Source organism: Micrasema longulum, unplaced genomic scaffold (assembly GCF_059751315.1).
Source record: "Micrasema longulum isolate JH-2025_06_02 unplaced genomic scaffold, ASM5975131v1 h1tg000830l, whole genome shotgun sequence".
Taxonomy (NCBI): Eukaryota; Metazoa; Arthropoda; class Insecta; order Trichoptera; family Brachycentridae; genus Micrasema; species Micrasema longulum.
In genome coordinates, this window is record NW_028278022.1 from 199,740 (window position 1) to 213,786 (window position 14,047).

The following is a 14,047-nucleotide window of genomic DNA, read 5'->3' on the forward strand; positions in this document are numbered from 1 at the left end:
AAATAGGAACATTTTTTTCAGGCGTTGCCTAGTATGTGAAAGAGTTCAGTCAGATCAATCTCTTCACTACAATAAAGGGTTCAGCTCTTTCAATTCACTAAAATCAACAAACGGAAGGATTGAAGAAATATGGATGTTCAAACATAGGCAAAATGATGAATGTTACATATTGTGTAAAGTGGCCGCTTAAACCAGCCAATGACAGGTCGTAAGCCTTGTAAATGCTTAGACTTCTATATTCCCTTATTTAAGGTATTATTCATCCCTGTTGTAATTTGTTCAAACTTTAAAGCTCTATTTCTGGAGATTTGTGTTTTGGCCTGTTGGACAAAAACGAAGTGAAGCGACAATACGCTGCGATCGGTATACCAATGCAGTGCGCTATGCACCATTCGTTGTGGATAGGGAAAAATAATGGAAAAACAAGGCATTCTTTTTTTGGGGAGGAAGGTGAAAAATTTGACTATTGAAAACCAAAATATTCGCATTTTAATGTTTATTTGAATAAATTTTTTCTTTCTTTTTTTAGGGTCTATTTTAACTGAAATAAAAACATTTTTAAGAAGGAAACAATGGCAATGCTCAGCATTTACAACGTTTAATACCCCACCCCTTATTGGCTGTTTTTTTCACACATTGGGTACTATTCAACATTCTGCCTACCGGAAAAACCGTTTTAAAGACCGTAGGTGTTTTCGTCAGTTTTGCTCATACAAGGAAGCAATGTTTTTTTTGTCAATAAACGAGTTACTCTTTTAAAATTTCCAATTTCAGTAATCATGATTTAAGAGAAATTCAGAGTTCCTACTTTTACTGTGAGTTTGGCAAATTATATAAAGGGCATTTGTCGGATTTTAAAATTGCAATTGATCCGCATGATCATGTTGAAAAAACAAATGATAGCAATAAATTGTTTGTGTAAATTAGTAACATCAGATTACATAATTACTATCATTTTTTTTTTCCTTAACTCTGACGCTTTTCGTATAAGTTCTAAAAGATAAATTTGGAACGATATATTCAACTTTCATATTTATAAATTGAAAAGGGAAATAAGCGACAGCGTACAAGCATTGTCGCTGTAGGTAATTTATGATAGATAAATGCAGTACTATTTATTTTTTCTTTTCTATTTTTAATTTACATTTGCATATGTATTATGCGCAAATGCTTGTTTTTCAATTTTGATTCTACTATATAATAACTTGTAAAACATTATATACTTTGTCAATTAAAAGTTGAAAATGATTTTTAGTTTAATATTAAGGTTTACATTCGCATCATCTATTATCATCTTATAGAAAATAACCGTTATTTTAATAAAGACTCTATTAAATGTTTTTCATGTTGAAAATAAATTATTTAATAGGACAACATGGAAATCATAGAAATTAAAAAAAAAACATTCATAATAAGAAAAAAAAAAGTTACTAAATAAACAATATTTCCTTTAGTCCTCTCCTGTCTAGTTTTAATGATCGTATTCATCTCACATAACTATACAAAAAGACTTGATTTATTACCCTAATACACACTAACTGATATAATAAAATAGGAGAGAATTCGTTATTCAACTATATCTTGAAAAATAAGCTTCAAGAGATGGAAGAGTAGAAAAAGATGTTGAAAGAAGAGTGAATGCGGACAACAAAATGAACGGAGCACTAAGCACAGTAATTTCTTATAAAAATATGTCAATCGAAGCTAAACTGGCAGTGCACAACGGAGTTTTAGTCCCAACACTTATGTATGGAAGTGAAACATGGAACTGGCAGAGGAAGGATGAAAGCCGAGTGAACGCGGTTGAAATGCGATCTCTTAGACGAATGTGTGGGAAATCAATGTATGACAGGGTTACGAATGATGAAATCAGGCGAGAGTGTAAATCTGAGACAAGTATAATTGATAAGATTAAGAAAGGGTCTCTGAGATGGTTTGGTCACGTAGAACGAATGGACGACGAGAGAATGGTAAAACAAGTATATATGGCAAAAATGAACGGCAACGTTAGACGAGGACGACCAAGGAAGACGTGGCATGATCAGATAAACCAAAATCTTAAGTCTGGTCATGTCAAAAGCAGACAGAACCGAAGGGCATGTATGACAAGATGTATGAATGTGGAAGAGGCTAGGAGTGTATGCCAGAATAGACGTGTGTGGCGGTCCATTCTCTCTGCCTACCCTTACGGGGAAATGGCGTGATGGTAGTAGTAGTAGTAGTAGTAGCTTGTGTAGCTTTGAAACCGGTCGGTAGAAAAAAAAAGTGATTTATAGCAATGTTGTTTTTTTTATTTTATCAATATTAAGTATTTTTTATATTATTACTGTATCATTGTGTACTATGTTTACATGACTATAGATTTCAATTTATAAAAAATAATCATGCATCTAGCACGGTTTACACTAATTAAATCAAGTCACGGTTGAAGATTGTTAGTAGGTACAACGTTTGTCAATTTCAACACCAAGTATTAGAAAGGCAACACTTATCCTCTTTGACGGGAAAGAACGGTACAATTTTTTTTCAGTTCAAACCCATAGATTTATAAAATTAAGCAACCATTCTGCACATTCTCCATAAGACGAGAGTTAAGAAAATATCGGCCACCATATTACGAGGCACCTCTGAGAATCTCACATTTCTAAATACATGAGCTAATAAACTGACCAAATAATATTTTATGTATAAGTCAGGATTCAAGACTGGTCTGGTAACATCCATCAGAATGTCCAACATTATCTCCTTTACCTCGTCCAGAAAGAAAAAAAGGCCATAATATATTATATTTGACCATGACATATTATATTTGACCATAACATATTATATTTAACCATAACAAAGTATATTTGACCATTAAATATTATATTCGACAATAACATAATATATTTGACCGCAAGCGCAACTTCGATTATAAACAAGACCAAAATAATGAATTGTAAAACCACCAACAAAACCAATATACCTTGCTTACTAGGGTGGTCCTAAAATCGGGATTAAAAAATAACTTAAGTATTTACTTTGGGGCACCCTGTAATCTTAATATTTTCTTTTTTTTTAAATTGTAACTATTTTTTTTAAATTTTTAAACTTAACTTTAGGGGTTGCTAACACAACTATTTTTTTTTTTTTAAAGCAAAAGGGTACTAATGAATAATTGAGACCTATCAATAAATTTGTGAATTATGCTTACAAAAATGAAAATGTTATTATAATATAGCTATATTAGCATCATAATTTCCCTTCGCATCTTATAGTGCATAGGGTACTGCATTAGCATACAAAACGCAGAGTATCTTGATCATTTTGTTACATGAAGGTAAGATGATCAATGTTATGTTTCAGTTACCAGTCCAGAGACTATAAAATATTCTTATTTAAAAACAGGTTTTTAAAAAAGCAATACACATAAAAAATTATCTTATTAAATAGCAATACTATAAAGGATGAAAATATACCCCCCTAATTTTATAACTATACTAATAATTAATTATAATTTTGATGTTTACCAGTGTATTTGAAGTAAATATCTTAAAAATATTAGTTTTTAATAGTAATTATGTATGTCTGCATTTTTTATCAAAAATTAAACACCAAATCCTCAATTATTTAAAAGTCCAAAGTTCGGCAGTGACCCTTAAAACATTTTTTCAAACCTGAAGATTTTATGGAAGCCTCTTTTTAAATCATGTTTCAAAATAAGAGGGTGCCCAGAGTAGATTTTTGATGATATTTTTTTAAGGACCACCCCTACAAGGAATCGAACTTAAGACCTCAATCATGGTAGGCAGATTTGCCAACCACTTATCTACACAGTATTTTCTTTTTCATAATTTTCACTTGAGAGTACCCATTGAGTTGAAATCGCTAGTCCAGGGTTCTGGTTTTTTTCACACACTGAATTGTATTTTTCATCCAAAAAATAAAAATATTTAAGTGTGAAAAGTAAGATATTAGGTAGTCCGTGTATTTGTAAACATGATTATTTCATGAAAATAGCAATTTAGCTTAAGATCTTTTTTCGGTTAGCTTGTTAATAAATTAGCATTATTTCCATCCCTAGTTCGTGATATAGAACTGTAAAAATAATAATTGGTAATGATCACTTAACATGAAACTTACGAACATTTAGCTTTATGTGAATTTCAGTAATTTATTCCTAAAATTCACATATAACTTATTCTAATGTGGCCTGTGGTCACGTTGCTTGGATTCTTTGGTAAGAAAAGTGAAGGTTTTGTTGACTGTAAAAATCAAATCTAAAATTCCACTCTTCGTTTAGTTTTCTACTTTGCATGGAAAGGCACAAACGTGTGCCATGACACTATGAAATATGTACAAATTAGTACCCTGTTAAAATTAATGAAGTCATAAAATGTTGGCGTATATTACGCACGTACGTATATTGCTAACTTGCCAAACACAAAAGCTTGACTCTCTACTAACAATTTGATCCTGAATTAATCTTATTTTTCCTTTAACAAAGGTTTAAAGAAAAAAAAACAATAGAGAAAAAGCACAATCCATTATTCATTCATTTATTTATTTAATAACAACCTAAGCCAACTTGCACAGTTTACAAACATGTTATTTGAAGAAAAAAATATTTATAAATATAGAAAATAATACTAAAGCTAAAGACAGAAATAGGAGCAGTAAATTAGAACAAAAGTATAATGAATAAGTCTGTCAGTAGCTCAGTTTAGCCAGAAAAAATCTACGAAACGCAGAAAAATCCAGCCTAAAGGGCATTGCATTGGTACACAAATCACAGAGTATCTTGATATTTTTTGTTACAAGAAGGTAAGGTGATCAGTCTTTCACTTAAAGTATCATCTATCCAGGGACTATGAAATATTCTAGTTTGAAAACACCCATTCGAATAAATGTTTCGTAACAACTATGTCGGGGATCGAACCCAAAACCTCTCACATAGTAGGTGAAATAATTCAATCAGATGAATTTCACCGGCATCAATAGTAGTTTCAGCTCTTTAAATTCATGAATATCAATAAGTGGAAGAACTGAAAAAATATTTATGTTAAAATATAGACAGAACAGGAAATATTACACAGTGTGTAAAGTTGCTACTTAAAACTGTCAATGACAGGTCACAAGCCTTGTAGATGCCTGAACTGAAATGTGTCTTTCTCTTAAATGTTCTTTATTTCTGTTGTTATTCGTTATTGAACCAAGTACGTGTCCACAAAAATTTGGACAAACTCAACATATTGTTGAAAAATCTCTACACCTATCTTACTTATCTTATTTTTTGGTTTCTATGTCAATTTTCATTCGTGTTTTTTTTCGAAAACGGTTAATTTTTTACAATTATTATTACAGAGACGCCTTGTCCCGCAACCGGTGGAAGGACGACGAGCCTTCAAGGCTCATGGCCCTACGGAACCTCACAGACTTGCTGAGTAGGACCTTTAGCTCTCAGTTCGTCTTCCCAGTCTTAGGACACGAGGAACCCGATACCTTCATGGATCTGAAGGAACTTTGGCAGCATTGGCTGCCCACCGAGGCGCTGCAGACGTTTGAAATCGGTAAAAGCTTACAGTTTTTCTTTTTTTTGTAAACTACTGTACTAAGTATTTTTTCCCACTCTTTGCCTATGCTTCATCAACATTTTCAAGATTGATGGACGCTGCAATGCGATCCAAAACGTAGGCACACAGATTTTAAAACAGGATGTGGCCCCGTGAAGAAAGTATCACTCGAGAGAAATCAAAAGTATGTAATAGTTATTGAATTTAATTATCAAAAATGTTTCAGTTTGTTTGAATGTAGTTGTAGACCAGCCGAATTTCGATTTTTATCACTAAAACAAGCCAATGACAGAACATAAGCTCTGTAAATGCTTAGACTTCAATATTTTCTCATCAAAAATGTTTTCTCTCTCTTTTTCAAATTTCGAATTGAATTATTTTTGTCTGAAGGACCTTTTTTTACCATCGGTAACACTTAATAAAAAGGTCCTTCTGGCAAAAATAATTCAAATCAATAATTTATATTACACAATTTCAAATTCTTCGTTCTTACTGATTTTGTATAAATACGTATTTAAAACCTTTGACTGATTGTTCCGAATATGTCACCCGTCATTCATTTACATGATAAACTGTTTGTTTAGTCTACTTATAACAGACTTTGCTTTACATTAAAATAAATTGAATCCGTTGCTCCCTGATTGTACAAATTTATCCAGGTGTAAAATAACTTATATTTTTTTTTGTATGCATTTGATGTGTTTAATCACTATCGGTATAAATTTTGACATTTTTGAGTAGTTGCGGCCATTTTGAAGTAATTAATTCCATGAGAGCTGCCATTAGATTATATTGAATTACCATTTTTTTACGAACCTCAATATTATGATTACAATAGCAGGTAGGGTTTTTTTTTGCTAATATTTTTGTTGTATCGTAGTAATGCGGATTTCATTCGTATTTTAACAATTTTTTCAACAAGAAAGTACAAGTTTATAATAAAACATGAACAATATAAAATCGTTATTAAGCTGTTAATAACATAAATCTAAAAGAAAGAGTTCAGCAACTCAACTAAATCTGTGTTCAGAGTACAAATTATGGTTAAGTCACACTTAAGTACATATTAAAATCTATTTCATTTCCGGTTTCCGTCATTTCAGATTTATCATTTATTTTGTCGGATTCTGTAAGCTTAAGTCACTTTACTACCATCACTGCATTTCAAGTAAGAACTTTCATCGGATATTTTTGCTTGAAAACCTTTCACTGACTTCACTTATATTATCTTTCCGTTGGGATTCATCTAGTTCTGAATCTGTGATTTTCTTTCACTGTTTATCGAAAGCAAGCATAAGATGCATATTCACTAACTCTGCTTTAGGAGAAGTGATCCCGCTGAAACGTTCCTATGCAAATATTTGTAATCAAAGAGATCTGGAACACATTAAGAATCGACTTTGGAATCAAAAATGTTTGATAAAGAAATTTGATTTCTCTTAGCCTTATTCATTCAAGATTTGAACGAATTTTCATCTCTTTTGTTAGAGAAAAAAACAATCAATTAAACCATTAACATGAAAAAAAAAACATACATTTTCGTTCAAGCTGTATCAAATTCTTTCTAACTCAGATATTTTGACTTCAATCGGCCGTATCAATGTCACTTTTAAAGGTTTGCACTAATTATTTTTGATGATAACTGTAAAATGAAATATTAAAATTTTTTATTGATTTACAATTATATAATATATTTGAACAAAATTAAAGTATTGATTTTAAAAACTTTTTTTTAACTTGTATTTATATTTTTAAATAATGTCTATGCCAAATGTTTTTATTGTCTAGTATATTTATCTCTCTTTACCTTAATATTAAACTTTTTAAAGGAGTTTACTTTGTGTGCCTATTTCACGTCCTTAATAGCAACGAAATATTTGCTTAAAACAATATGAGGGTAGTTTTGAAATAACACGTCTATTTATTACACGTAAGTGACCTATACTCACATTTTGACTAATGCAGTTTGATTTAATGGCTAATTATTATAAATTAATTAAGAATATAAATTGGTATTGTAGACAGTTATATTGAATTTATGAAAATGGTTATTCTGCTGGTTCACCGCCGCCTACCAAGGAAACACGAAATTCCACTTATTCTAATGATCATGCCTTTTGTTTCACATAAATATTGCTTCCTTCCACAATGAACATTATTTACCTTTCAAGCACTTACTCTGACAAAATAAATTGTGAATTTCTTTAACTTTATAAGAATAATATTTACATTTAATCTACTTTTCAAACCTAAATATCTGTCTGTTGATATAAGCAATAAAAATGAAAGTAATATTTGAAGCACTGGTTTTGTGTTTTTTTATGTAGGTTATTTTGACTACGTATTATTTTTGTCAGAAATCACACGTTTGATACTTAAAATGTAAAAAATACATCACATATTTGTAAAAGTGGCCAAAATTAAAACAATTTTCAAAATAGTTATTATTCCTTCATTCAGATACCTATCCGGATCTAATTATTCGAATAATGCAAAAAAAATATTTTTTGTATGATTTCTTCAAGTACAAACTTTATTTGCTCATTAAAAGAAAGTCGCTGTCCCAGTTATCAAGTCCCCAATAGTTAAAACTGTAAAAACGGATTGTCAAATAAACGTTCAAATCAAAAAGTTTAATACTCAAAATGTGTGTTGACCTTTTTTACTTACTACTTTATGTTGCGCGTACTACAGGGTTGAGAGGTAAATAATATGTATTATTATTACCACAATTAATTAACTTAAAAATTAATTTTAATAAATACCTTGCACTAATATTTTTCGATAACCTTAAATGTGTTATTACGTTTATGATTATTATTCGTAATATAGGATATTTATTATTTGCTTACAAAATTTCAATAGCTTTGAGAATATATTTACACTAAAATTTAACTATTTGTCTTCTTCTTTCCACATCCGCTCCCTAAGTGGAGCATGTGAATATCCCCAGATGTCTCCTGGAGACCATATCGCGAGCCAGCATTTTTGCCTCTTCCCATGTCAATCAAGCGTCCATTAGTTTCACCGAGTAAAGTCAAAAGATCGTCATCGACGGCCGTCCAGAACTGCGTGAGTGCACAATATTAAAAACAGGCATATGGGGTTTAGGTTTTCGTGTTTGTGGTTTTGATGATTTTTTTAAATTGATCAAATTATTTAGTTTAACAATTGAATATTGTTACTACATAAAGTGCTAAGATTCATGAATATTGATTTGAAACTGTATTGTGGATAAGTGATGAAACGTATCCGAGATTCTAATTTACCAAGGTTCTCAGAGCCGACCAATTGAGGCCCATAAGGCCGATTTTACAAGACCATAAACACAAACAAACCATCACGCCGTTTCCTCGTAAGGGTAGGCAGAGAGGATAGAACGCCACAACACTCCATCTTTGCATACAGATCTCGCTTCCTCTACATTCATACATCTTCTCATGCACGCGCGCCGATTATTCCGACTTTTGACATGTCCATCTTTAAGTATTTGTTGGATTTGGTCATGCCATGTCTTTCTCGGTCTTCCTCTATTTCTGCACCCATCAACATTCGCATTGAAAATATTCTTTGCCGTTCTCTCTCTGTCCATTCGTTCTACATGTCCAAACCAGCGCAGAGCTCCTTTCTTGATTTTGTCGATAATGCTTGTCTCAGCCTTACATAACGTACGAATCTCAACATTTGTGCATCTATCGTACATAGTTTTACCACACATTCGCCTGAGAGATCGCATTTCGACAGCATTCAGCTTACTTTCATCCTTGTTTTTCCAAGTCCATACTTCGCTCCCATACATCAGGGATGGGACCAGGACTCCGTTGTGAACTGCCAATTTTGCCTCTTGTGACAAGCATTTATTTGCCAAGGTCGATTTAAGTGCACCGTTCACTCTGTTCCCGGCACTCACCCTCCTTTCAATATCTTTCTCAGTCATTCCATCCCTAGTGAACATACTTCCCAGATACACAAATTCCTCTACTTGTTTTAGTACAACTCCATTCACAGTGATTTCACATTTAGTCATACTTTCATTTCTTTCAAAAACCATCACATTCGATTTATCGACATTCATCAGCAAATCGCTTCTCTTGCATACATCGTAGACCTTTGTTACCAAGAATTGCAGTTCCTCTTTGTTATTAGCAAGGAGACCATAAAGATTTCATAAATTAAATCCTTAGCAAGATATTTGGAAGCGCAAGGATTGTGAAGAATATTTTTAAAGAAAAGAGAAAGATTGAATGTTTATGCGCAAATTAAAGATTTTGATATCAGCCTGTTAGTTAAAATTTTTAACCATTAAAATGTAATCCAAGACGTACACTTTATTCCTTTTCTCAGAATTTGTAGCCTGAACGTGAAACACTGAACACACGTTAACTTTGGTGATATTAGAAATATTAAGCCTTTTGTATTAAACATGTAAAGACATTTGTAAAAACATTTCGTTATCCAAGTGACTTGCTCTTCAAAGAATTCAGAGTACTGAATATTATACAACAGTATATATTGAGAACGGTAGTGGTTACACACATAAAAAGAGACATTTACCCAAGCGTCAACCACAACCATAATACAAGATACTCTAATAGGGATCTGATACTAAGTGAAGGGGTCAACACTGTTCTGGCATCGAGACAACACTATTACGTAGGCAAAAAGGTCCATAACCTTTTGCCAGAATCGTGGAAAGACGGGAGTGTTGTCAAGTTACGGAAGGTGTTGACCTCGCTCTTTCATGACATTGGTCGTAGGGAGTCAGAAAAGTTGATGCATGCCACGGATTGGAGAACCTTACTGGATGTCAAAAATAAAATATAAAAAATAAGGAATAATTTTAAAAAAATATATTTATAGATGACAACCATGAAGTTTTGCATAAATAAATTGTCTATGTTTTTATGAATGTATGTATGTGTATGCGCATGGGTGTATGTACGTGTGTGTGTATGTACATATGTATATATGTGTGTATATATGTGTATGTCAAATGTAAATAAATAACGTTTATTTTAATATTACAAGAGAGATGAAAAACATTGGAGAGGAATTTAATTTTATAGAATTATCAATGCATTAATAAAGGTTTTAGCTCTTTAACTTCACAAAGATTAGCAGATTTAAGAATAAAAGAATTTATGCAATTTACATGTTTGAACGTAGGCAAAACAATGAATGTTACGCAATATAAAGTTATCACTTAAATTAGCCAAAGATAAGTCAAACGTCCTGTAAATACCTAGACTTTTATATTTCCTTCTTTAAAATATTCTTAAACTCAAATTTCAAATTTGAAACATCAATGATTACGTTTCCCATATAAATTAAATTAGTTTATAAAAGAATCGTTTGAACTCAAGCAATGAACTATTTCTTTTGTTGACTCCATTTGGATATTCTCTGCTGTATCTTAATATGGTTATAAGGCTGTTATGGTGTAAAAAAAAAATACGTTCAAATATATTAAAACATAGGAGCGAAAACATTTTTAAAAAGGCAATATAGAAGCCTAGACATCTACAGGGCTTATGACCTGTCATTGGCTGATTTAAGTTTCCACTGTACTCACGCTGTAACATTCACCATTCTGCCCATATTTGAACATTTATTTTGCTTCAATTCTTTCATCTGTTAATGATTGTGAAGTTAAAGAGCTGAAACCTTTATTTGTGTCGATGAGATTTATGAATTATGTGTAATTGATTTTTTTACCTACATACTAGGCAACGCTTGAAAATCCCCAGGGAGTTGAATCCAATATTTGTCTACAAAAATTTGGATAAAGGTGATAAAGACCTTTGAAGATTGCCTTTCCGTTCAACAGACCCTTAATTCTCTAGATGAGTGGTGTAAAAGAAATAAAATGTACTTAAACACTAAAAAATGTCAGATCATTCGTTTTCATCGAATAAAAAAACCGCTTATTTTTTGTTACAGTATTGGCGGTGTCAATCTTTCTACGGTATCAGTGATAAAGGATCTCGGGGTAGTTTTTGATGAAAAATTGTCTTTTGTATATCATGTTAATGAAATTTCAAGCAAGGCATTAAAAATGTTGGGCTTTATTTTGAGAAATACAAAAAATTTCAAGTCCATCCGATCATTGAAAATATTATACTGTTCTCTTGTAAGAAGTCATTTAGATTTTAATTCATCAATATGGTCACCCTGCTATAATGTTCATGTTTATAATATGGAAAACATTTAACATAAATTTCTACGATATATAAACTACAAACTAAACATTCCAATACAAAATGTGAATTATGACTATTTATTAACACTGCTTAACCTAACAACACTTTCTGAAAGGAGAACTATTAATGACCTCATTGTACTGTATAAAATTGTGAACTCTCTTTTTGACTCACCAAAAATACTTTAATTGATTAATTTTAGAAAACCTGCTGTCAACACTAGGAGAACTTTATTGTTTCATTGCTCCAGTAGTTCTTCCAACCAACAACACAATTCATTGATACCGAGACTGCATAGGTTAGGTAACACTTATGGAACGGCTGCAGACATTCTGTCCAATTTTTTACCATCTTATAAGTCCACAATTTCAAGTTTATTTGTAGCTGCTCGTCAAACTATTATTGACAATTCAATTCCATAAATTAAAAAAAATACTAACTCGTTTATTTTTATAACCTTATACTTTTTTTTATTTTTTACTATTATATCGAATTGCATTGTAGTATTGGAAACTACGCATTTCATAGATACATATTTTTATTTCTTATTTTTTCGTGATAATATATGCTTGCTTGTTTATTAACTTAACTTAAAAATGTCTTTCTTGCTTACCGTAACACTTTATATAAATAATGTTTGCTTTACAGAATTTATTTCATAAGCTTATATCTTTGCATTTTTTTGTTTATATGCTTACTGTTTTTTCTTGCATACCTTTGTTATTATTGTTTTTTTTTTTTTTACTTTGTAAAACTTTTTATCATATCCTTTGTAACTAATTTCACATTTTTTTTCTGTATATTCTGTTTATTATTTAGTATGTTGGCATGTATTTCATTTTTATTTTTTGTAAATGTCTTTTGGGCGTTAATGAACAAAATAAATAAATAAATAAACTCAAAATATTTTTGATTTTTGAAGTTGGTAAAAAATCCGTTTAAATACCCTAAAACCCTTTAATACAAGTTATTTTTTAATTTCTTTTAGTATTAATTCTTTAAAATGTTTTAGAATTAACCATTGTCGTAAAAATGCCAAATGTACCAAAAAACATAAAAATAACAACTATCTCTCATTATTCTGTAATTAAACTGAAGGGTGACGTTTCTTCCCGTTGTTATTAAAACGCCAGTGTTCATTATTTTAATAAACCGTCAATCTTTATAAAAGCTAGTGATTACTGAATTAGCATACTAGATAAATGACTCCCCTTCTTGAGCCAGACCCGAGTTATATTGTGAGTGCCAGCGTAATGCATTTTGCCGTGACAAAAGTCATAAATCATTCAGCGACTTGGGAACAAGAAGCCTTACTGATAAAACTCTCCTTTTCCCTATCTCAGGGCTCTTCTGTCAAGTCATGAAGTTTCGGGATAAGTGCCAGGCTTTCGGGAATTAGTACCGGGCCATTAAACGCTGGAAACGTCAGTGTTTTTAGATACAATTTTAAAAAAGCTTGATTGACAATAAGTTTGTTTTTTGATCATTCCTGTTAGAAAGAAGATAATATTACAATTTTGCTAACCCCGCACGATGTCTTATATCTAACAACTCAATTTGCCTTTTGAATTGAACGTAGTTATGCAGAAAGCAGACAATCCACAATTTTGAAAAAATGGGCTATTGGTGTTATCGAGTGCAGTAAGATCAATTCTATGTTCTGCTAAAAACAGCCAGACCGCTTGCATACAAAAAATTGTAAAAATCACCTTCTGAAAATAATTCCGATCACAAAAATTGAATTTCTCAATTTGCAAACAAAAAAAAGACTGGAAAAATCTTACGGTACTTTAAAATTCATTTACACTGTTCAAATACGTAATTAGATTCTTGTTTGTAATTTTAAAAAAAACCTTAGGTATTCATTGTTTATCATTTGTTAAAGTCAAAAACATTCCAACTGTTGTGTAGATTTGATAATTCCCTCTTCTCACAAAGGTGCTATTATCTCAGTTTCACTTTTCTATGGCTGGCTGCTTTCTGCATAACTACGTTCAATTACGAGTCATTGTTTTTGTTCGCAACATATTTATTTGTATTACTTATAACGTGTTTTTTAATGTTATTTTTATAAATACTTCTTGATTGACAATGTTTGAAAAAATATAATTTATAGTTATAAATTAGGGGCAGGCAGCTGTCAGCTAATATGTCCATTGCTTTTTTTCTCGTATACTTATTTTTATTTACTATATTAAATATTTTAGATACAAAATTAATTTAAGAATCCTCGTCACAACGTGATCGCGCCCCTTACCTGTTGGCAGATGAACACTCAAACTCAAAATAGACTGG

General features: G+C 31.3%; 1 protein-coding gene across 1 annotated transcript in view; it reads left to right on the top strand.

Moving 5' to 3' along the window:
* The window catches only part of LOC148278760 (cyclic GMP-AMP phosphodiesterase SMPDL3A), a 374,579-nt gene that overhangs the window by 183,089 nt on the left and 177,443 nt on the right, over positions 1 to 14,047 (top strand). The window contains exon 5 of the mRNA XM_088230910.1: positions 5,344 to 5,549. Within this exon, the coding sequence (XP_088087036.1) occupies positions 5,344 to 5,549 (206 nt within the window). The remainder of the gene's footprint in view (positions 1 to 5,343; positions 5,550 to 14,047) is intronic.